Source organism: Protopterus annectens, chromosome 8.part0 (assembly GCF_019279795.1).
Source record: "Protopterus annectens isolate FY-2018-M chromosome 8.part0, PAN1.0, whole genome shotgun sequence".
NCBI classification, from domain to species: domain Eukaryota; kingdom Metazoa; phylum Chordata; order Ceratodontiformes; family Protopteridae; genus Protopterus; species Protopterus annectens.
The window spans coordinates 879,635,127-879,657,536 of NC_056741.1; the positions used below are offsets into that span (position 1 = coordinate 879,635,127).

At 44.6% G+C, this 22,410-nt stretch overlaps 1 protein-coding gene across 6 annotated transcripts in view; it reads right to left on the bottom strand.

Annotated features, from left to right (window-relative positions):
• Positions 1-22,410, bottom strand: part of CCDC120 (coiled-coil domain containing 120) — a 1,397,471-nt gene that overhangs the window by 348,102 nt on the left and 1,026,959 nt on the right. For all 6 annotated transcript variants that reach the window (XM_044080396.1, XM_044080398.1, XM_044080397.1 and 3 more), the window contains one exon: positions 22,275-22,389. In XM_044080396.1, the coding sequence (XP_043936331.1) occupies positions 22,275-22,389 (115 nt within the window). The remainder of the gene's footprint in view (positions 1-22,274; positions 22,390-22,410) is intronic.

Sequence of the window (22,410 nt, forward strand, 5' to 3'; positions counted from 1 at the left end):
ACTCTATCCTGATGGAAAATAATAAATAGCTGAACTGCCATCGGGGCCTGCAATTCCGAAACTCTTCTTGCTGAGGTTATTGCCAGAAGGAAAGCAGTCTTCCATGAGAGGTACTGTATATCTGCAGATGCTGCTGGTTCAAATGGAGGCAGTGTTAGTTTTTCCAACACGTAGTTAAGGTCCCAAGCAGGTAGAGGTGGTTTCCTAGGAGGTTTGATGTTTTTGATCCCTCTTAGAAACTGTCTTAGGAGAGGATGAGAAAAGACAGGGGGATCAGTATTGTACTCTGCTGAAATTGCTGAAGCATGAATCTTAATAGAAGAGTAAGACAGTCCATTGTGGAACATTTCTGCCAAATATTCCAGGATATGTGCCATATTCATCATTGTTGCATCCAGGCCCTTTGTGGTGTTCCAGATGAGAAATCTTTTCTATTTTGCTGAGTATGTCTTCCTTGTGGAAGGGCGGCGAGCTTCCAGAATAATATTCTTTACTCTCTGGGATAGCTTATCCTGAGGAGGAGTCAAGGTATTCTCCACGCTGTTAGTTGCAATGTTTTCAGGTTGGAGTGAAGAGTTTTGTATCTGTGCTGTGTCAGTAGAAGTGGCCATAGAAGTAGGGGCCATGGCTTCGTACGTGACATGCTCCTTATCAGTGGGTACCAGTGCTGTCTTGGCCAGTCTGGAGCTATCAGGATCACTTTTGGCTGCTCTGCCCTGATCTTCAGTAACACCTTGGTCATTAATGGAATATGAGGAAATGCATACACTGTCAGATTTCTCCAGCTGAAAGAGAGGGCGTCCACTTTCCACGCTTGTGGGTGGTATGTCCTTGAGCAGAATTTCTTTAGTTGATGATTGTGGGGGGGATGCAAATAGATCTATGTCCGGGCTCCCCCAAGATTGTGTTATCTGTTGGAAAATGTCTGGGTGCAGCATCCATTCGTGTGCATCCATGATATTTCTGCTTAAGCTGTCCGCCAGTGTATTGTCCTTCCCTGCCACAAACTGAGCTTGTAGCTGTATATTGAGTTTCAAGGAAAGATCCCATAGATTCATTGCCAGTCTGCACAGAGGGTAAGAATGGGTACCTCCTTGCTTGTTTATGTACCACATAACTGTGGTGTTGTCTGTCCTTATTAGTAGATGGCCTTGATGCAGAAAGAGTTTGAAGGCCTCGATTGCGTGTATCACTGCTAGCATTTCTTTTTGATTTATGTGCATGCGTAGCTCCTTTCGTGACCACTGTCCTTGGATACCTCTGCCCTCCATGTGTGCTCCCCAACCTAGGTCTGAAACGTCTGTTGTAATAGTTTGGGAGGTTTTTGGCTTTGTGAAGGGCAGCCCTCTGTTGGACTGGCTGGCCTGAGCCCACCACAGAAATTCCTTGTGAAGGCATGGAATGAGTGGGATTAAAGTTTCCAAACTGTGACTGTGCTGAGTCCATAAACTCCTTAGGTACCACTGTAACTTTCTCATATGTAGCCTTGCTTGTGGAATCAGAAGAATACAGGATGCCATGTAACCCAGGGCCTGCAGGATTTTCCTTGCAGTCAGCTGAGTTTGTCTTGTCAGATTCTTGAAGTAATCCAGTAGTTGACTTTGTTTTTCTTCTGTGAGATAAGCCACTTGGGTGGTTGTATCTAGATCCGCACCCAGAAAGGTTATTCTTTGGGATGGAACAAGTCTTGATTTGTGCATGTTAGATTGATGGCATAATTTAAGTCCTTTATCAGAGTTTGTTGGTTGTCCGCTTGTATAAGGCAGTCGTCCAGATATGGGTAGATTTGAATCCCCTGGAGTCTGCCGTGTGCTATTACTGATGCCAGGCATTTCGTGAATACTCTGGGCGCAGTAGATAAGCCAAAGGGCAATGCTTAGAATTGATAATGCTCTGACCCTGCAAGAAATCTGAGGTATCTTTTGCAACTTTGTCTGATAGGGACATGCAGGTATGCCTCCTTGAGGTCTAGAGTATCCAGCCAAGACCCCTTGCCCAGCATGGGAAGGAGTTGCTGTAGAGTCAGCATTTTGAATTTTGGCACAATGAGATAAGTATTCAGTGCGGACAAGTCGAGAATAGGCCTCCATTGATGCTCTTTTCTTGGAACAAGGAATAGTCTGGAGTAAAATCCTTGGCCTTGTTCTGAAATAGGAACTTTTTCTATGGCTTTCATTTGTAGTAAGTTTGAGAATTGTTTCAAAGCCTCTGTCCTTTGATTTGGTGGCAGACCTGGTATGCCTTTTCTTTCTGGCAATGTATGGAAATGGAACCTGTATCCGTTGTCTATTATTTGGAGTGTCCATTTGTCTCTTGTAATGTTGTGCCAATTTCTTGAGAATAAAGAAAGCTTTCCACCCAAAGGTGCTTCTAATTGAGCCCTGGTTGGCGGAGTCAAAGCAGAGTCATTGAGTTTGTCCTTGTGCAGCAGTTGCAGATCCTGAGCTGCCTGTCTGGACTGGAGGTTGCCATTGACGGCCTCTGTAGGAGCCCCTAGCTTGGCCTCTACCTCTGGCACACCTGTTTCTGCCCCTTTGAAATCTTTCTGTGTCCGGAAAGGACCAATTATTGGAAGGCCAGTTTCTGCTGAATCTAGGCGGTTGGACTTGAAGAAAATCCTTAACTGTTTGTACAGATTTTGCCTTTTCCTCAAATTTCTTTAGGACGTCTTGAGCAGTGGAACCAAATAACTTTTGCTTTTCCAGTGGAGCATCCAAAAGCTTAGCTTTAACATGTTCTGGCAGAGATTGTTCCTTCAGCCAAGCATGCCTGCGTATGACAACCCCTGTCATTGCTGACCTACATGAAGCTTCCAATGCATCATAACCACACTGCAAGAAATGGTTGCTAACCTGCTGGGAATTATGTACCAGATCCTGAAGGGATTTACGGTCCAGGGGTTCAGAAGAAGACAATTTCTTATGCATTTCTTCTAACAAATACTCTTGATACTGTATCATGTGAAATTGACAATTTAATGCCCTCATAGCAAGAGTGGCAGAAGTATACACTTTTTTACCCCATCTCTCTAATGCCCTGGACTCCTTTGCAGAGGGGAGTGGGTTCTTAGTAGTAACAGCTGCAACCCCTTTAGGGCCCTGTGAAATAGTTTCAGGGTCAGCAGAGTGGGCCTTATAAAGAAAATTGTGTGTGTCCGGGACCCTGTAATACCTATCAGGCTTAACAGGAGCCGGAGGCAGAGGGTCAGGCGTCATACTAGAGTCAGAATATACATCATCAATCACATTTAAAACAGGAGGAATAGCCAAAGGTCTATGCTGAGGTAAATGAAGAAAAGTTCTTAGTCTTTTCCTGGAATCAGAATATTCCTGGCCCTGCCATTTGAAATGCTCTCTCATAGTGTGAAGGGTCTCCCCAAAGGAAAGCTCTTCAGGAGGGGAGGCTGAGGGAATAGATTCCTCTGCATCCAAATCCTCGTAGGCCGAATAAGCCTCCTCCTGGTAGTCTGAGTGATCCGAGCCAACAGAGGCCTCCTCTGAAGAAAGGGGATCAGGGGGATCCATCCTGGGCCTTTTGTCTAGAGGGGGTTGGGAGCCCCTGTCTGGATGAGGCTGAGAGCCCCTAATTAAGGAGATCAGGTCCTCTGCTAAAGTTAAAATCTGTGAACTAGAAGAAGGTTCCCGAGGAATAACTCTGGGAGGCATGGCTTTAGTGTGTTTTGCAGCTGTAGCCCTGGTGAAGGCCTTAATAGACATGGATGCAGGAGGCCTGGCTGCACCACGTGCTGGTGTAGCTTTATCTAAAGGTATGGTGTTGGTAGATTCCAATACACCAGTTTCGGAAGGCAATTCTGTAACCGACTCGGTAGGAGCCTCCGGGACCGAGGCTGTCGGTTGTATTATTTCGGGGTTCGGAAGTTCCAAGGACTCGGTATCAGCCGAGACCGAGACACTCGCGGTAGGCCTAGCCACGGTTTCAGCCGAAACTGCGGCCCACGTGTGTTGGTCCTTGTCTTTCCGTTTCTTAATTAAATGTGATGTTGGGGTTTTCAACGGCATTTTGTAAGCAAAACTATCCCCCAAAAACTCTTCTGCGAACTCCGACCGACGTCTAAGAGTGCGTCGGTTGAAGGAAGCACAGGCAGAGCAGGCCGAGACGTCGTGGTCTGGGCCTAAGCAAGGAAGACAATAAGAGTGGAAATCCTTATGAGGTATTTGTTTCCCACAAGTTAAACAATTATTAACTTTTTCTGACATCGGCTGAGGCAAGAAAGAGTCCCCAACGGGGTACTTAGCTTTTGAAGTCTTCGGATAGCGAAATTACAGGAGCTGGCCGACTGGCACTTGCGAACTGCTTCTGCTTCGGGCACCACGCGGCAAGAAAGACTGGGGAAGATGGTGTCGGCTGACGCTTTTATACCCCAGGTGTTGTGACGTCGGGGAAAGGGCGACATCAGCCGACGCCGGACCCAGACTTTGGAATCCGGCCGACCAAAGGGCTGCCTGAGGCAGGACAACCCATATGTGATGACTGCAGATGCATCCTTAAAGGACATCTGCAGTGGCAAAGCCTGCCCTGGATTTAGAGTAAAGTGGCAGGTGATAATGCTTTGTAAAGGTGTGCACTGCACTCCAAGTAGCCGCCTCTAAAATGTCTCTGGTTGGTACTCCCCTGAAAAAGGCTGCTGAGATGGCTGCAGCTCTGGTGGAATGAGGCCTAATGCCCTTAGGCACTGGCTTGCCATGGTGTAACTAGCAGAAATGAATGCAGTGGCCTGACCACTTAGAAAAAGTCTGCTTTGAGATAGGCTTTCCTTGTGATCCTGCAGCATATGCCACTAGTAATTGCTCTGTCTTCCTGAAAGCTTTGGTTCTGTCCAAGTAGAATCTAAGCTGTCTGTGTATGTCCAAAGAATGCAGAATTCTCTCCCCCTTGTTCTGTGGATTTGGGTAAAAGGTTGGCAGATGGATGGCTTGGTTAAGAGCCACAATGGACACTACTTTAGGCATAAATGTTGGGTTTGTCCACAGGGAGTCCCTGTCTGGATGAAAAATTATGAAAGGTTCCACAGCCATGAGCGCCTGTAGCTCTGAAACTCGCCTTGCAGAAGTAATTGCTAAGAACAGAGCTGTTTTCCAAGATAAAAACTTCATATCAGCAGTAGCAGCTGGCTCAAAAGGAGGCAGGGTGAGCTTTTCCAAGACATAGTTGAGGTCCCTTGCAGGTATTGGTAGTCTCTTTGGGGGCCTTACATTTTTGGCTACTCTGAGGTACTGCCTTAATAAAGGGTGAGAAAAAAGTGCTGACTCTGTATTGTAATGAGTCGAAATGGCAGAGGCATGAATTTTAATTGATGAAAAAGATAGGCCTTTGTCCAGCATCTCAGTTAAGTATTGCAAAATCTGAGGAATATTTGGTACAGCTGTATCAGTTCCTTGTGCCTGGTTCCAGGCACAGAATCTCTTCCATTTTCCAGCATAAGACTTTCTAGTAGTAGGCCTTCTGTCTTCCAGAATGACATCCATCACAGTTTTACTGAGAGGTGTTTTTTGTATGACTACATTATCCGCCATGCTGCCAGGTTTAATGTCCTGAGTAGGCTGTGCATGATCTGATTGTTTTGCTGGGACAGTAGTCGAGGTATTTGAGGTAAGGTCCAAGCTGGGTATAGAGATAAGTTTCTTAGTATTGGATACCAGTACTGGCGTAGCCAGTCTGGGGTGATCGGTATCATCTTTGGCTTCTCCTGTCTGACCTTTAGGAGCACCTTAGGGAGGAGAGGCAGTGGAGGAAAGGCATATACTGATAGGTTTTTGCAGCTGAAAGATTGGGCGTCCACTTTCAATGCTTGTCTGTGATAAGTCCTTGTGCAGAATCTTTTTAGTTGGTAATTGAGAGGGGAGGCAAATAGATCTATGTCCGGGCATCCCCATTTTCTTGTTATCATGCTGAAGACTTGTGGATCCAACTTCCACTCGTGGGGATCCATGAGGTTTCTGCTTAGTTCATCGGCCAGAGTATTTTCCTTTCCTGGCAGGAATTGTGCCTGAAGATGTACTTGGTAAGTCAAGGCTGTGTCCCACAAGGTCATGGCTAGTCTGCAAAGGGGGTAAGAATGTGTGCCCCCCTGCTTGTTTATATACCACATGACCGTGGTGTTGTCTGTCTTTATCAGCAGTTGTCCCGGATGAAGTAGGTCCTTGAAGGCTGTCAGGGCATTTTGAACAGCTAACATCTCTTTTTGATTGATACATAGATGCATTTGGTTTGAGGACCATGTGCCCTGAATGCATCTTCCTGCCATGTGGGCTCCCCAGACATAGTTTGATGCATCCGTTGTTAGCGTCTGACTGTCTGGAGGTAATGTGAATGGCTGTCCCTTGTTCTGGTGACAAGCCTTTGCCCACCATCAAAACTCCTGTTGCAGGCTGGGAATGAGCATAATGACCGTTTCCAGGCTGTGGCAATGTTGAGTCCAAACACTTTTTAGGTACCATTGTAGTTTCCTCATATGCTGTCTTGCATATGGAATTAGTAGTATGCAGGATGCCATGAAGCCCAAAGCCTGCAGAATTTTTCTTGTAGATAACTGGGCCTTTGTTGCCAACATTTTGAAATAGGTAGTCAATTGCCTTTGTTTGTCTGGTGTGAGATAAGCCATCTAGGCAGTTGTATTCAAGCTTGCACCCAGGAATGTTATCTCTTGTGAGGGTACTAGGTTTGATTTCTTTTTGTTGACTGTGTACCTTAGGCATCTTAGAAGCCTTTTCACAAACGCCAGATGTTGAAGAAGAATGTCGTTGTTCTCTGCTTGAATGAGACAGTCGTCCAAGTAAGGATATAATTTTATTCCTCTTTGTCTGCAGAATGCGATTACTGGTGCCAGGCACTTTGTAAAGACCCTGGGCACAGTAGATAAGCCAAAGGGTAGTGCAGAAAATTGGTAATGCATTGAACCAGACTTGAATCTTAGGTATCTTCTGCATGACTGTCTGATTGAAACATGCAGGTATGCCTCTTTTAGGTCTAAAGTCACAAGCCAAGCATTCTTGCCCAGCATGGGCAGAAGCTGCTGCAAAGTCAACACTTTGAATTTTGGAATATCCAGGAAAGTGTTCAGAATAGATAGGTCCAGTATCGGCCTCCAGGCCTTGTCCTTTCTGGGTACCAAGAACAGTTTTGAGTAAAATCCTTGTCCCTGCTCTTGCTCTGGTACTTGTTGAATGGCCCCCATGTCCATGAGGGATGAGACTTGTTTTTGTGCCTCTGCCCATTGATTTTTTGGCAGATCTGGCCAGCCGTTTGCTTTTGGCAGAGTATGGAAATGGAACTTGTAGCCTTGTGACACTGTGTTTAGAACCCACTTGTCCTGGGTTATGATGTGCCAATTTTGAACAAAAAGTGTTAATTTCCCCCTAAGGGTGCCAGAAGTTAAGTGCTTGATGCAGGCAGGGGGAAGTCATTGGGACTGTTTTCTGTATGTTTGTGATCTATCTTCTCCAGCTTTGGAGGTAGAAGCACCCCATCGGTTGGGCCTATAAGAACCTTGCACCTGGGATCTGCCCCTAGGGTGTCTGGATCTGCCCATTTGAGGTCTGTCTGACACAGAAAAGGACCAGTTTTTTGTAGGCCAGTGTCTACTAAACCTAGGTGGCTCTACGTGTAAAAAATCTTTGACAGTTTGCATAGATTTAGCTTTGTCCTCTATTTTCTTTAACACCTCTTCTGCCTTAACACCAAACAAAGTATCATGCTGTAAAGGTGCATCTAGTAATTTAACTTTAACATGATCAGGCAGATTTTGTTCCTTTAACCAAGCATGCCTCCTAATTACAGAACCTATAACTGCGGCCCTGCAGGAGGCGTCCAAAGAATCAAAACCACATTGCAAAGTATGTTTTCCAACTTGTTCTGCTGCATACAATAAATCCTGCATTTCCTTGTTTTCTGCACATTCAGAATTTAACATTTTCTGTTTAAGCAATCCCATGACATCTTGCTGATACTTAAGCATATGAGATTGACAGTTTACGGCCCTTATAGCCAAAATTGCAGATGTGTCAACCTTTTTTCCCCATCTATCCAGTGCCCTTGAATCTCTGTCAGAGGGGGTTGTTTTTTTTTTGCAATGGAAGCCTTAACTCCCTTTGGACCCTGTGAAATAGTTTCTGGGTCAGCAGCAGGGTTTTTAAAAAGAAATTTCTGAGAGTCAGGAACCCTGTAATATCTGTCAGGCTTAACAGGAGCTGGGGGTAAGGAGTCAGGGGTCAGACTAGACTCCGAAAACACATCATCTACAATGTCTAACACAGGTGGAATGGCTAGAGGTCTGTGCTGAGGTAGTAAAAGGAAATCCCTGAGCCTCTTTTTAGATTCTGAAAAATCTTTGCTCTCCCAGTGGAAATGCTCCCTCATGGTATGCAAGGTTTCCCCAAAGGAATAATCCTTAGGAGGAGATGCTGAAGGTATAGATTCTTCAGATCAGAATCCTCGTGGGGGGGGGGGGGGAGAGAATATTCCTGATCAAAAGAAGAATCAGAAGAAATAGAAACCTGATCTGAAGATTCATAGTCAGTGTCTTGCCTAGGCCTCTTATCAGGAGGGGGATGGGAACCCCTGATCAAGGTAATCAAGTCTTCAGCCATTTTGAGCATCTGTTTTTTGGGCATAGAGGCCTGTCCACGTGGCTCTTGAGTTTGTTTCCTTACTTTAGAAGGTGCTTTAGTCTTTGCCTTTGAAGCTGAAGTCATTTTAATGTGAAGATGTTTAGGTCTGAATACACCCTCAGAAGCCGGTACCTGCTCAGCGGCTCCAGACTTATCTGAGGGATTAGCGTCCAAGGCTCCAATACCTTGAGTATCCAGTGGCATGGCCGACTCCACGTGGGAGTTGGTAGTGGTCTGCGACTCTAAAGTAGCGGGCGTCAGGGGCTGCAAAAGCACCTCAATGAGAACCGGCGACTGGCTTAGGAGAAGCTTCGTCGTCGGGTTTGGGCCTCAGTTGTTTTTCTCTATCCTTTTCTTTGCATTTTTTGTAAACTCTGGTAATCGGATGGCTATCCAACGACATTTCAGGATAATTAAACCGGTGTCCAAAAAAGTTTAAAGCAAAATCATACCAACGCTTAATAGTGCGTTGTTTAAATCTAGCTCAAAACCGACAACCAGTAACATTGTGATCAGGGCCTAGGCAAGGAATACAGTAAGAATGAAAATCCTTATGAGGTAGTATTTGCTTTCCACAAGAAATACAATTATTAACTTTTTCTGACATCAGTCTGGAGCAAGAAAAAAGTTTCCCCAATGGGGTACTTAGCTTTATTGAAGACTTAGGATCTGAAACTCAAACACGAAAATCTCAGGAGTCGGCCGACCGACACTTGCGAACTGCTTCTGCTTTGGGCACTGCGCGGCAAGAAAGACTGAAGAAAATGACGTCGGCTGCTTCTTTTATACCCCTGACAACCTGACATCAGGGAAGGGGTGACAGCGGCCGACGCAGGACCCGAGACGTTGGAATTCAGGCCGGCTGAGGGCAACCTGCCAGCAGGATTACCCAAATGTAAGGACTGCAACAGTGAAACATGAAGAACATCTGATAGTGCATGTAGCCTGCTTTGAAGCGTAGGTATCTTCTGCAAGAGTCCCTGATAGGGATGTGCAGGTATGCTTCTTTTAAGTCTAGTGTTGCCAACCAGGCATCTTTGCCTAGCATAGGAAGCAGCTGGTGAAGAGTCAGCATCTTGAATTTTGGAATCACCAGAAAGGTGTTTATAGAGTAGAAAGGTCCAGGATAGGACGCCAAGAATTGACTTTTCTGGGTACCAGGAAAATTCTTGAATAGAAACCTTGTCCCTTTTCCTCTTCTGGTACCAACTGTACAGCCCCCATGCTTAAGAGGGAGAGTACTTGATTTTGGGCCTCTGCCTGTTTATTTGGGGGTAGATCTGGCCACCCGCTTGGTGTTAGTAACGTGTGGAAGTGAAATCTGTATGGGACACTATATTTAAAACCCATTTGTCCTGGGTAATGAGTTCCCAGTTTTTTGCCTGCAGACCAATCTTTCCGCCTAAAGGAGCATTCAGTTGGGAAGTGCTTGGAAGCTTTAAAAGCAAGTCATTGAGACAGTTTTCCATAGGGGGGAGTCTTACTACTCCCAGATTTGGATGCGGGAACCCCCCACTGCTTAGTCTTGCGCGTCCCCTGGGACTGAAACCTGGGGTTTCTGCTGCGTCTGGGTTTGGATTGAGAAGACCTGGAAGGGGCTGGAAAGGACCAATTCTTAGAGGGCCAATGCCTACTAAATCTTGGAGGTTGAACTTGTAAGAAATCTTTAACAGTTTGCATAGATTTAGCTTTATCTTCCATCTTTTTAAGAACTTCCTCAGCTTTGTTGCCAAACAGGTGGTCCTGATTTAAGGGAGCATCCAACAGGTTAGCTTTAACATGATCAGGCAAAGATTGCTCCTTAAGCCAAGCATGCCTTTTGAACACAGACACAGTAACAGCAGCCCTGCAAGAGGCCTCTAATGAATCAAATCCACATTGCAAAGTATGTTTTCCAACCTGTTCAGCAGAATGCATTAAATCCTGTAATTCTTTGTTTTCAGCACAGTCAGGAATCAACAGCATTTTCTGTTTAAGCAGTCCAATAACATGTTGTTGATATTTTAACATATGAAAAGAACAGTTTTGTACCTACCATAAATGTATATGTTCGAGTGTTCACCCTGCTGTAGTCATCACACTTGGGTTATCCTGTCGTCAGGAGGTCCCGTAGTCGGCCTGAGTTCCAAAGTCTTGGTCCGGCGTCAGTTGCTGTCGCTTCTTCCCTGATGTCAGTGCGCCAGGGGTATATAAGAGGCATCCGACGCCATTTTCTTCAGTTTTTCTTGCCCCAGATGTCAGGTGCCCCCCCCAAAAGGAGGTCACTACATAGTATCAAAAAATAAAAGTGAAGCACAAACAAAACATACTTCCAGCTATAAGCAAATACACCACAAAGGTTGTATCAGATTTAAAGGCATAGAAATGTTTCAGCTGGATAAGAAGGGATGGAAGGAGGGTAACCTGGACTGCAGCAGGGCGCTCGAACATCTACATTTATGGTAGGTACACAACTGTACTATGTTCATCGTGTTACCCTGCTGCAGTCATCACACTTGGGTTGAATCCCAAAGCTAAGGATGGGAGGTGGAATCAAACAGGGTTAGGAGAGGCTAGCAGGCCCTGCAAAACTGCAGTGGTGAAGCCAGCTCTAGTCTTAGAGTATAGTGGTAAGTGATGGTGTTTGGTGAAGGTGTGTACTGAACTCCAAGTTGCAGCTTCCAGAATATCCTTGGTTGGCACCCCCCTGAGGAAGGCTGTAGATATAGCTGCTGCCCTGGTGGAGTGGGGCCTTATGCTAACAGGAACTGGTTTTCCATGATGGGTGTAGCAAAAACGTATGCAATGTCCTATCCATTTTGAAATGGTCTGTTTGGAGATAGCCTTGTGATGCTGTAGCATAGGATACAAAGAGCTGGTCAGATTTTCTGAAAGCCTTAGTTTTATCCAAGTAGTAACGTAGTTGCCTGTGAATGTCCAAGGAGTGCAGGAGCCTTTCACCTTTGTTCTGTGGATTTGGGAAAAAAGTGGGTAAATGGATGGTTTGATTTAGAGCCACACTGGAAACCACCTTTGGCATGGAGGGGTTAGTTCGTAGAGAGATTCTGTCTTGATGAAAAATGAGGAAAGGCTCCACTGCCATTAGTGCCTGTAGCTCTGAAACTCTTCTGGCTGAAGTAATTGCTAGCAGCAGGGCAGTTTTCCATGATATAAAGTTTAAATCAGCTGAGAAAGCTGGCTCAAAAGGTGGACGCGTAAGCTTTTCCAGAACAAAATTGAGGTCCCAAGTTGGCGTTGGTGCTCTCCTGGGAGGCCTTATGTTTTTGGCCCTTCTGAGGTACTGCCTTAGAAGTGGACGTGAAAATAAGGGAGGATCCCTGTTGTAGTGAGCTGAAATAGCTGAGGCGTGGATTTTAATACATGAAAAGGAAAGTCCTTTGTGTAACATCTCAGTTAAATATTGTAGAATCTGAGGTATGTCCGGCTCAAGGGGATTTTGACCTTTAGCTTGGTTCCAGGCGCAAAATCTTTTCCATTTGTCTGAGTATGCTTTCCTGCTGCTGGGCCTCCTGGCCTCCAGAATGACATCCATAACAGCTTGTGAAAGAGGAGCTGGCTGGTTGTTTGGGTGATTTGCCATGCAGCTTTAAGGTCTTGAGCTGGCTGTGTAGAATCTGACTGTCTTGCTGTGTGAGCAGATGTGGAATTTGTGGCAAAATCCATGGTGGGCCATGGGCCATGTTCCTTAGTAGTGGGTACCAGTGCTGGCGTGGCCAGTCTGGGGCAATGAGTATCATTTATGATGTCTCCATTCTAACTTTCAGAAGCACCTTTGTTAGAAGGGGCAGTGGAGGGAAGGCATATACTGTCAACATTTTCCAACTGAATGAGAGTCCGTCCACTTTCCAAGCTTGATGGTGGAATGTCCTTGTGCAAAATTTTGGTACATGATAGTTTTGGGGGTTGGCAAACAGGTCTATGTCTGGGCACCCCCATTTTTGAGATATCATTGCAAATACTTGTGGATCCAGTTTCCACTCATGGGGATCCATGATGTTACTGCTTAGGTCATCTTCCAATGTGTTCTTTCTTCCTGGCAAGAATTGTGCTTTTAATTGAACTTGGTAAGCCAGTGCTGTGTTCCACAAGGTCATTGCTTGCCTGCATAGAGGGTAGGAGTGTGTACCCCCTTGTTTGTTTATGTAACACATTACCGTGGTATTAGCTGTCCTTATAATAAGTTGTCCTGGATGTAAGAGGTCCTTGAAGGCTCTCATAGCATTCTGTACAGCCAGCATTTCTTTTTGATTGATGTGCAGATATTTTGATCTGTATTCCATCTGCCTTGAACTCACTGTCCTGCCATGTGTGCCCCCCAGGCATAGTCCAATGCATCTGTTGTCATAGTTTGCCTGGCTGGGGGTAAGGGGAAAGACTGACCCTTGTTGAGGTGACATGCCTGTGACCACCATAGAAACTCCTGTTGAAGGCAGGGAATGAGAGTTATCACTGTTTCCAAGCTGTGGCTGTGTTGAGTCCATACGCTTTTCAGGTACCATTGTAATTTCCTCATATGCAGTTTTGCAAATGGTATTAGTAGTATGCAAGATGCCGTGGATCCCAAGGCCTGCAGAATTTTTCTTGCAGGGTGTTGGGATTTTGTTGGCATTATTTTGATGTATTGAGTTCGCTGTAGTTGCTTGTCTGGTGTGAGATAAGCCATCTGGGCTGTTGTATTCAAGCTGGCACCCAGGAATGTCATGTTCTGTGAGGGCACTAGTTTTGATTTCATTTCGTTTACTGTGTACCCTAGGCAACTTAGAAGGTGTTTGACAAACGCCAGATGTTGTAAGACAATGTCCTTGCTTTCTGCTTGGATGAAGCAGTCGTCCAGGTATGGGTATATTTGAATTCCTCTTTGTCTGCAGTATGCAATTACTGGTGCCAGGCATTTTGTGAAGACCCTGGGTGCAGTAGATAAGCCAAAGGGCAGTGCAGAGAATTGGTAATGGGTTGAACCTGCAATGAAACGGAGGTATCTTCTGCAATTTTGTCTGATAGGGACATGCAGGTATGCCTCCTTGAGGTCCAACGTTACTAGCCAAGCCTTCTTGCCCAACATGGGAAGAAGCTGCTGTAGTGTTAGCATCTTGAATTTGGGTACTTGCAAGTAGGTGTTTAGAATGGAAAGGTCTAGAATGGGTCTCCATGCATTGTCCTTTCTGGGGACTAGAAAGAGCCTTGAGTAAAATCCTTGTCCTTGCTCCTTTGTAGGTACCAGCTGAATGGCTCTCATGTCCATGAGAGCTGTAATTTGTCTTTGTGCCTCTGCCCATTGATTTTGTGGCAGGTTTGGCATTCCTTTTATCCTTGGCAAGGTGTGGAAATGGAATCTGTATCCTTGTGAGATAATGTCTAGGACCCATTTGTCCTTTGTGATGATGCGCCAGTTGTCTGCAAAAAGTGCTAATTTTCCTCCCAAGGGAGCTGCCAAGAGAGTTTTGCTTGGCAGTTTGAGGGTTAAGTCATTGTGTTTGTCTTCTAGTAGTTTGAGGCCTGTCTTCTCCTCCCTTCTGTGTTGCAGAGGCCCATTGACGAGGTTTGTAAGGGATTTGTGCTTGACCTCTGCCCCTTGGGCATCTGTATTTACCCCTCTGTGGTCTGTCAGAAGCTGGAAAGGACCAATTTTTTGTTGGCCAATTTCTGCTGAAGCGAGGGGGTTGTACATATAAGAAATCTTTGACTGTCTGCATAGACTTTGTCTTATCCTCCATTTTCTTTAAAACCTCTTCTGTTTTAACACCAAATAAGACATCTTGCTGTAAAGGTGCATCTAGTATTTTGCTTTAACACAATCTGGCAGAGTCTGTTCCTTTAACCAAGCATGCCTACGTATGACAGACCCAGTAACAGCTGCTCTACAGGAAGCTTCCAAGGAATCAAATCCACATTGTAAAGTATGTTTGCCCACCTGTTCAGCTGCATGCAGCAGATCCTGCATTTCCTTCAATTCAGACTGTTGAGAGTGTGTGTTCATCTTTTGTTTTAATTGAGACATTAGGAATTGCTGATATTTCAGCATGTGAAATTGACAATTTAGTGCTCTCACAGCTACAGTAGCTGAGGTGTAAACCTTCTTCCCCCACCTATCTAGTGCTCTGGAGTCCCTTTCAGAGGGCACAAGCTTTTTAGCCATAGAAGCCTTAGCCCCTTTGGGACCCTGGGAGATTGTTTCTGGGTCAGCAACAGGGCTTTTGTAAAGGAATTTGTGTGAGTCAGGCACTCTAAAATATCTGTCTGGTTTGGCTGGAGCAGGAGGCAGAGAATCTGGATTTATACTAGATTCTAAGTAAACATCATCCACAATGTCTAAAACTGGAGGGATAGCAAGTGGTCTGTGCTGGGGAAGTAAAAAAAAACTCTCAGAGCCTTTTCTTTGAGTCGGAGTAGTCCTGACCCTCCCAGTGGAAATGTTCCCTCATGGTATGTAAGGTTCCCCCAAAGGAATAGTCTTCAGGGGAAGATGCTGAGGGAATGGAATCTTCAGCATCAGAATCTTCATAAGGGGGAAAGGAGTAATCCTGTTCCTCAGAGGAGGCTGAGGAAATAGAAACTTGATCAGAGGAGGCATAATCCTCCTCTTGTCTTGGCCTTTTGTCTGGGGGGGGGGGGGCCCTGATCAGAGTAATCAAATCTTCAGCCATCTTAAGCATCTGTTTCTTAGGCATGGGGCCTTGAACTGGAGATTGATGTACAGTCTTTTTAGGTTTTAAAGGAGTCTTAAGCTTAGCAAAAGATTTTATGGTGATAGTAGTCGGTCTAAAGACACCTTCTGAAACCGAAGGTGTTTCCACAGCACCGGCTTCTCCTTCTGCAATGGTGTCAGTAGAGGCTAAAGAAGATGGCTACGTCGGCCTAGTACTCTCTGCTTGAGAATCCAAAGTGGTCTGGGGTTCCAATTCTGCGGTCGTCAGGGGCTGCGTAGGCGCCTCACTGAAAACCGGAGAACCGGCGACCAGCCCAGCAGAGGCCTCGGAGTCTGGCTTGGATCTAGGCTGCCTGTCTATCTTTGCATTTTTTCTGCATGCCGGTAGTCAGTTGCTCTGACGGCATAGTATAATTAAATTTCCTACCGAAGTAGTGTCGAGCGAAATCAAAGCGTCGCTCTATAGTTTGCTTATTGAATCTAGCACAAAACCGACTGACCAGTGACGTCGTGATCTGGGCCTAGGCAAGGTATACAATAAGAATGAACATCCTTATGAGGTATTTTCTTCCCACAAGAAATACAATTGTTAACTTTTTCTGACATCGGACTGCGGCAAGAAAAGGTTCCCCAACGGAGTACTTAGCTTTGAAGACTTCGGACTGAAACTCGATTCGAAAATCTCAGGTGTCGGCCGACCGGCACTTGCGAACTGCTTCTGCTTCGGGCACTGCGCGGCAAGAAAGACTGAAGAAAATGGCGTCGGATGCCTCTTATATACCCCTGGTGCACTGACGTCAGGAAAAAGTGACAGCAACCGACGCCAGACCAAGACTTTGGAACTCAGGCCGACTGCGGGACCGCCTGACGACAGGATAACCCAAGTGTGATGACTGCAGCAGGGTAACACGATGAACATCTGGCAGTTTAAAGCCCTAACGGCCAAGGTTGCAGAAGTGTAAACCTTCTTACCCCATCTATCCAGCACCCTGGAGCCTCAATCAGAAGGGGTAGGATTTTTAGCAATAGAAGCCTTAATGCCCTTGGGTCCCTGTGAAATAGTCTCTGGATCCGCAATAGGACTTTTAAAAAGAAACTTGTGTGAATCAGGAACCCTGTAATATCTGTCAGGTTTTCTGGGAGCAGGAGGCAATAAATAAGGGGCCAAACTAGATTCCGAAAAGGCATCATCAACAATGTCTAGTACAGGAGGTATAGCTAAAGGCCTATGCTGAGGCAGGAGTAAGAAATCCCTAAGCCTCTTTCTTGAATCAGAAACATCCTGTCTTTCCCAGTGGAAATGCTCCCTTAGAGTATGTAAAGTTTCACCAAAAGAAAAATCCTCTGGAGAGGAAGCAGAGGGAATAGAGTCCTCTGCATCAGAATCCTCATAAGTAGATAAGGGTAAATTCACATCATCAGAAGAATTAGAAAAATCAGAATCCTGGTCAGAAGGATTCATAAACAACTTCAGTCCTAGGTCTCTTAGAAGGGGGTGGTTGGCTTCCCCCGATTAAGAGTTATAAGATCTTCAGCCATTCTTATCATTTGTTTTTTAGGCATAGAGGCCTGAGCATGTGGCCTGGGCATCGGTTTCTTAGGCATGGTTCGAGGTTTAGGCCTAAATGAAGAAGGAAGCGTCAGTTTAATATGCAAGTCCGTAGGACTGAATACACCCTAAGAAGCTGGTGCCTGGCACAGTGGCGCCAGACCCATCCAAGGTAGAGACATCCGCAGGTTCCAAAGCTGAAACATCTCGCGGCACACCAGACTCCGAATGGGTCTCAGTGGAGGCCTGCGAATCAGAAGTAGCGGGTATCAGGGGTTGCAAAAGTGCCTCACTGAGTACTGGCGAACTGGCGACTGGCTTAGGAGAAGCGTCATCAGCAGCTTTGGACCTAGGCAGCCTGCCTCTGTCTTTACCTTTGCGTTTTTTCAGAATCCCGGTAGTTGGATGGCTAACCAATGACATTTCTGGATAATTGAACCAAGAACCGAAATATTTAGAGGCGAAAATATACTGACGACGGATAGTGTGCACAAAACCGACAGCAAGGTACGTCGTGGTCAGGGCCTAGGCAAGGAATACAGTACAAATGAAAATCTTTGTGATGTATTTGCTTTCCACAAGTAATGCAATTATTAACTTTTACTGACATCGGGAAGGAGCAAGAAAAAGTTTTCCCAATGGGGTACTTAGCTTTAGTTGAAGACTTCAGTTCTGAAACTTGAAAACGAAATTTCAGCAGTCGGCCGATCGGCACTTGCGAACTGCTTCTGCTTCGGGCACCGCACGGCAAGAAAGACTGATGTAATGGAGCCGGCTGCATGTTTTATACCCCTGACTACCTGACGTCACGGAAGATGAGACAGCAAGCGACACAGGACCCAAGACTTTGATAATCAGGCCGACTGAGGGCTATTGCAATCAGATAACCCAAATGTAATGACTGCAACAGTGAAACTTGATGAACATTTGGGATGTTACTCAAAATAATAAACAGTTACTAAATATTTGGGTGACAGACCATTTTTTTCAGTTATTGGAGAACAAGTAATCTCAAAGAATAATTTAGTAAGAATGGTTGTAATGACAAAGAATACGAGAAGCCCCAGACTATGTATGTTAAATGTGGAGACTGCAGCACGTGTAAATATATAAATGTTCATCCTGGAACGTTGAAACATTGCACTTTCACTAGGACTACTGACTGGAACAGCAAATCTTGTGATATGTTCATAGGTGGGTACTAGGCTATCTGCCCAAAGGCATTTATAAGCCTAGCCAGAATGTGTTGGCTTTCGCCGCCCCCTTAGATTAGTTCCCCGTGTGTCTGTCCAGCACAGCCACTGAAGTGATCCCCGAGGTAAACTTTCTGTTTCCCATCCACTTGTCAAGGTTTCTTTTGAAGAGTGTTAGCGAGGAGCTCTGCCTAATGTAGACTGAGATCTTGTTCCAAAACATGGAAAGTCTCGGGGATATAAATCTATCCCTCCAGCGCGTCCTATTTATTGTTGTGGTGAGGTTTAGATCCCTACAGCTTGTGGCTCGAGGGGATAAGGTTTTCTTTAGATGGAGCATGTCCATCAATTCTGGGTTGGACATGGCCTTGTATGTCAGGCAGAGATCACCTCTGAGTAGGCGGTATGCAACAGAGTACAACTGGAGTTTCTTCAGTCGAGCTGCATAGGGCATCTGTTTGAGGCCAGTGATCCTCTTGGTGAGGTACTTCTGTGGTCTTTCCAGCTATTGCAGGTGTCGTGTAAGGTACATCCCAAATGGGGCGTTGTACTCTATGATGGGTCTGATGAGTGATGAGTAGAGGGGCACAATGACCTCTCTTGATCTGGATGCGAACCCTTTTGTTATTAGGTGGGCCACACAGAAGGATTTTCTAATCACTTTGGCAATGTGATTATCAAAGGTTAGGTTACTATCTACTTGGGTCCCCAGATCCCTTATTACGTCTTCCGTATTTAGGGGACTACCAACTATGTGGTAGTTTGTGTGTACTTTGTTTTTTCCAAAGTGGATGACTATGCACTTTTTAGCATTTAGTTTGAGGCCATGCTTTTGACACCAGGTATCCGTCTCAGTGAGACCCTTTTGGAGGATGTCTGTGTCAGCCAGAGAGTCAATTATAGCCCCTAGTTTGCAGTCGTCTGCGAACTTGGTCAACCATAGTCCTCCTGTGCTTGCCTGTACCTCTGAGAAGTATATGACGAACAGGAGGGGTCCTAGGACTGCGCCCTGGGGAATGCCACTTGTAACCAGTTTAGAGTCGGACTTAGCTCCCGCAACTCTCACCATGTGGGTTCTGTCCGTGAGCCAGTTGGCAACCCATCTTGTGATGTAGGGGTTTATGTTCAGGCTGGTGAGCTTGTCTATAATACCAGAATGGGGAATGGTGTTGAAGGCCTTAGCGAGGTCTAGGTAGGCTGTGTGTACCACCTTTCCCTCAACTATAGCCTTGGTAACTGTCTCAAAGAAGTCCACCAGGTTTAGGAGGCATGATCTGCCCTTAACAAAGCCAAACTGGGTAGGGTCCAGTGTTTGGAGGTTCCCAATGTCTCCCCATGTCCCCAGGTCCCAAATGTGACTGTATTATGAAGGGAAAAATGCACGAACATATCACAACTTAGAGAACTTATCTAGTACAAAGAAACTTGAGCTGAAAAATACCCTAGCTAAGTATTTGTACGATTCTGAATGCACTACAAATTTTATACTGATGGTTTTACAAAGACTATGAAGGAAGAGACAGTCTGGAGATTTTGTTAACTTACTTTTTGGAGGCGGAAAGAAAATAGAAATTGGGCCTAGTTGCTTATAGCAGTAATGGTTTAATTGACAACCCAAGTTATAAGTCTACTCCAAAGGTCAGAATAAGAGTTAAACTTGCTAAGGGAGATCACCATGATAAATGTTTAACATTTGTTGAGCACTTTTCACAAAAAAGGTTCTGATGAAGCCCTATGAGTAAAAGCACTCATTGAATTTTATTTGTGAATAAAGGAGCACATTATAGTAATAACCGATGAGTGGTTGTGGTATGTTAAAGACTAACCCACAGCTGGTGTGGTTTAATCACAATGGCGAAGCCCGAGTGATAAAGTCGATCATGGAGAAATCTTCAATATATCACACCCAGGACTTGGTTATTGCTATTATACAATGACATTATTTGAGAAAGGAATTACTTACTTTTCTTAAATAATGTCTTTGCATAATGGCACTCTGGTGTTCTTCCTCAGGTTCCATATTTGCTGATGTACCGTGCATGTGTATGGGACTTGCGTTTCAACACTTAAGCAGAACACCGGTGCTGTGGAAAGCAAGCAATGGAAAAATGAAGATCTCCAAATCCTGAAAGTTTAGAGGTACGAGAAAGACAGGGCAAAAACACAAGGAAAACCAGGTACTTTTCTTTAGTTTTGGAGAACATACCTGATTTTCCCTGCATTTTCTCTGCCCTCTAAGCACCTCTCAACCCCTAGCTGAAGATCTTATAACCAATAAACATATTATCTGCCCTCTAAGCACCTCTCAACCCCTAGCTGAAGATCTTACAACCAATAAACATACAAACTAAAAAACAACAGACCGAGAGCCAGAATAGCGCCGAACACCCTTCTTTATTGTTAGAAAATTAAATGCTTTTGTCCTGATATCTAGACGTCTAATTTTGTAACAATAAAGAAGAGTGTTGGGCAGTATTCTGGCTCCCGGCTTGTTGCTTTTTAGCTTAAAATCTGGACACTTAACACACAGCACATACTAACAGAAAAATGTCTATTGGTATATGCTCAATTTATAACAGGGATGCTGGTTAGGCTGACCAATCAGAGTGCATGCTTTTGAGTGTTAACGAGCTACCACTGTATAACACAGGTAACTGCTTGTGTACCTGACTGGACTTAATTTTACTTAAATTATTTAAATACCAAAGTTAATTTTGCTTATATACTTTAACATATTTTCTATATGTTCTGACCCTTTTTGTAGGACTGTCAATCCAAGACAAGATTCAAAAATGAGAATATCTTGACTGGAGGATTTTGGACTTATATACACACACACACACACACACACACACACACACACACACACACACACACACACACACACACACACACACACACAAATATACACTCACACACCACACACATAAGCCTCAAATATCAAAATTCACAAGACTGACCACAAAATGTCAACTTTGCAAACGTTGACACACTACTATGCATGCACCAAACAAAAAATCTCGGTGCATGCAAAACCAAAATTTAAAAAAATATATCAAACATAATGTTTTGCAGGTGGCAAGCTCCCCTGTGCCCCCACACCCCCTGCTAATTATATATACTAACTTCAAGATTGCATAATGTTGGGGAAAGAGCATTTTTCCCAATATGAGAACTTAAAAATCCAAACAAATGACCAGCACTCAAAAATTACTTGAAACTATTTCATAACTAAAGCCTTAAAAAAGGCAACATGGCATACAGAACCGCAGACTGGTTTTGCCCATTGGCATCATCAGTACAATGTGATAGTTCCAAAACCTAGCACACAGATGGAGACAGAAGAGCTAGAAATCAGCCTGTGAAATATGCTGTCATATTTTCCAGATGGCCTTCCAACATCTGGTCTGGTAATCAAACTAAGGTCACTAGTGTCATGAATAGGAACTCTCTTTCTGTGTCATCAGGAAAACATTATTACACTTTGTGGGTCACACTTCAGTAGAACAAAATTAACACATTTTCTTATTTATATCTGTAAATTGCTTAAGTAAAATGACCCTTCTCAGACCCTTTTCATACCTGACACACAGTCCACAAGGGTAAATTAAATATATGTGCATAACTTAGAAATGTCACTTTACAAGTATGCTTTTGGGAACTGGAAGGGATGCATGCAGATAACATAGAAAATCTAAATGAACATTCACCAGAGGTCAGAAATTAATGCCATACCTCGTAACTGTGAGGCACAATTGATTTACTGTGGAGAACTCATTTACTGAGCTGCAAGGGAAAATAATCTAAAATGCAGAAGGGAAGTATATGACAACAGAGACAGTGAAGCCAAAATTAGAATAGCTGTTCACCTCAGCTTACTAACAGAATACCACCTCTGATCCTGTTTACACATACAGCCTGTGCCATCAGAAAAAAATTAAATAATATACATGCATGGTGTGTGTGTGTATTTGCTCAGTGGGATTAAACCAATAACATGGCTACAACAATGGTCAGTTGAATACTATTTTTCAGATGAAAATGGTAATCATATTTTGATTGGTTAAGCTTTTTCCTCCATCAGCCCAACAGAACAAAAGCGGCTTCCTGCTTATTAATGGTTACTGATGAGAATGCATCATTGGAGCTGTGAAACCCTCCTGAACTCTGTGAGACTGATCAGCCATGTGTGGAAATAGAACTGCACATATGCAAGCCATTATAAAGATGCTGAGTGCAAATCATAAAATTTCAATTACCTGGGGTGCTAAACTCAGTGGGCACGATCAGCTGGCCTTTGACCTCCATGTCTTGTGACTCACTGCCCTTCAGTGTATCTGTACAGCTACTGCTTTTTACCCATGAAGTTTTGGCCTGTTAACAAAACATGAGATT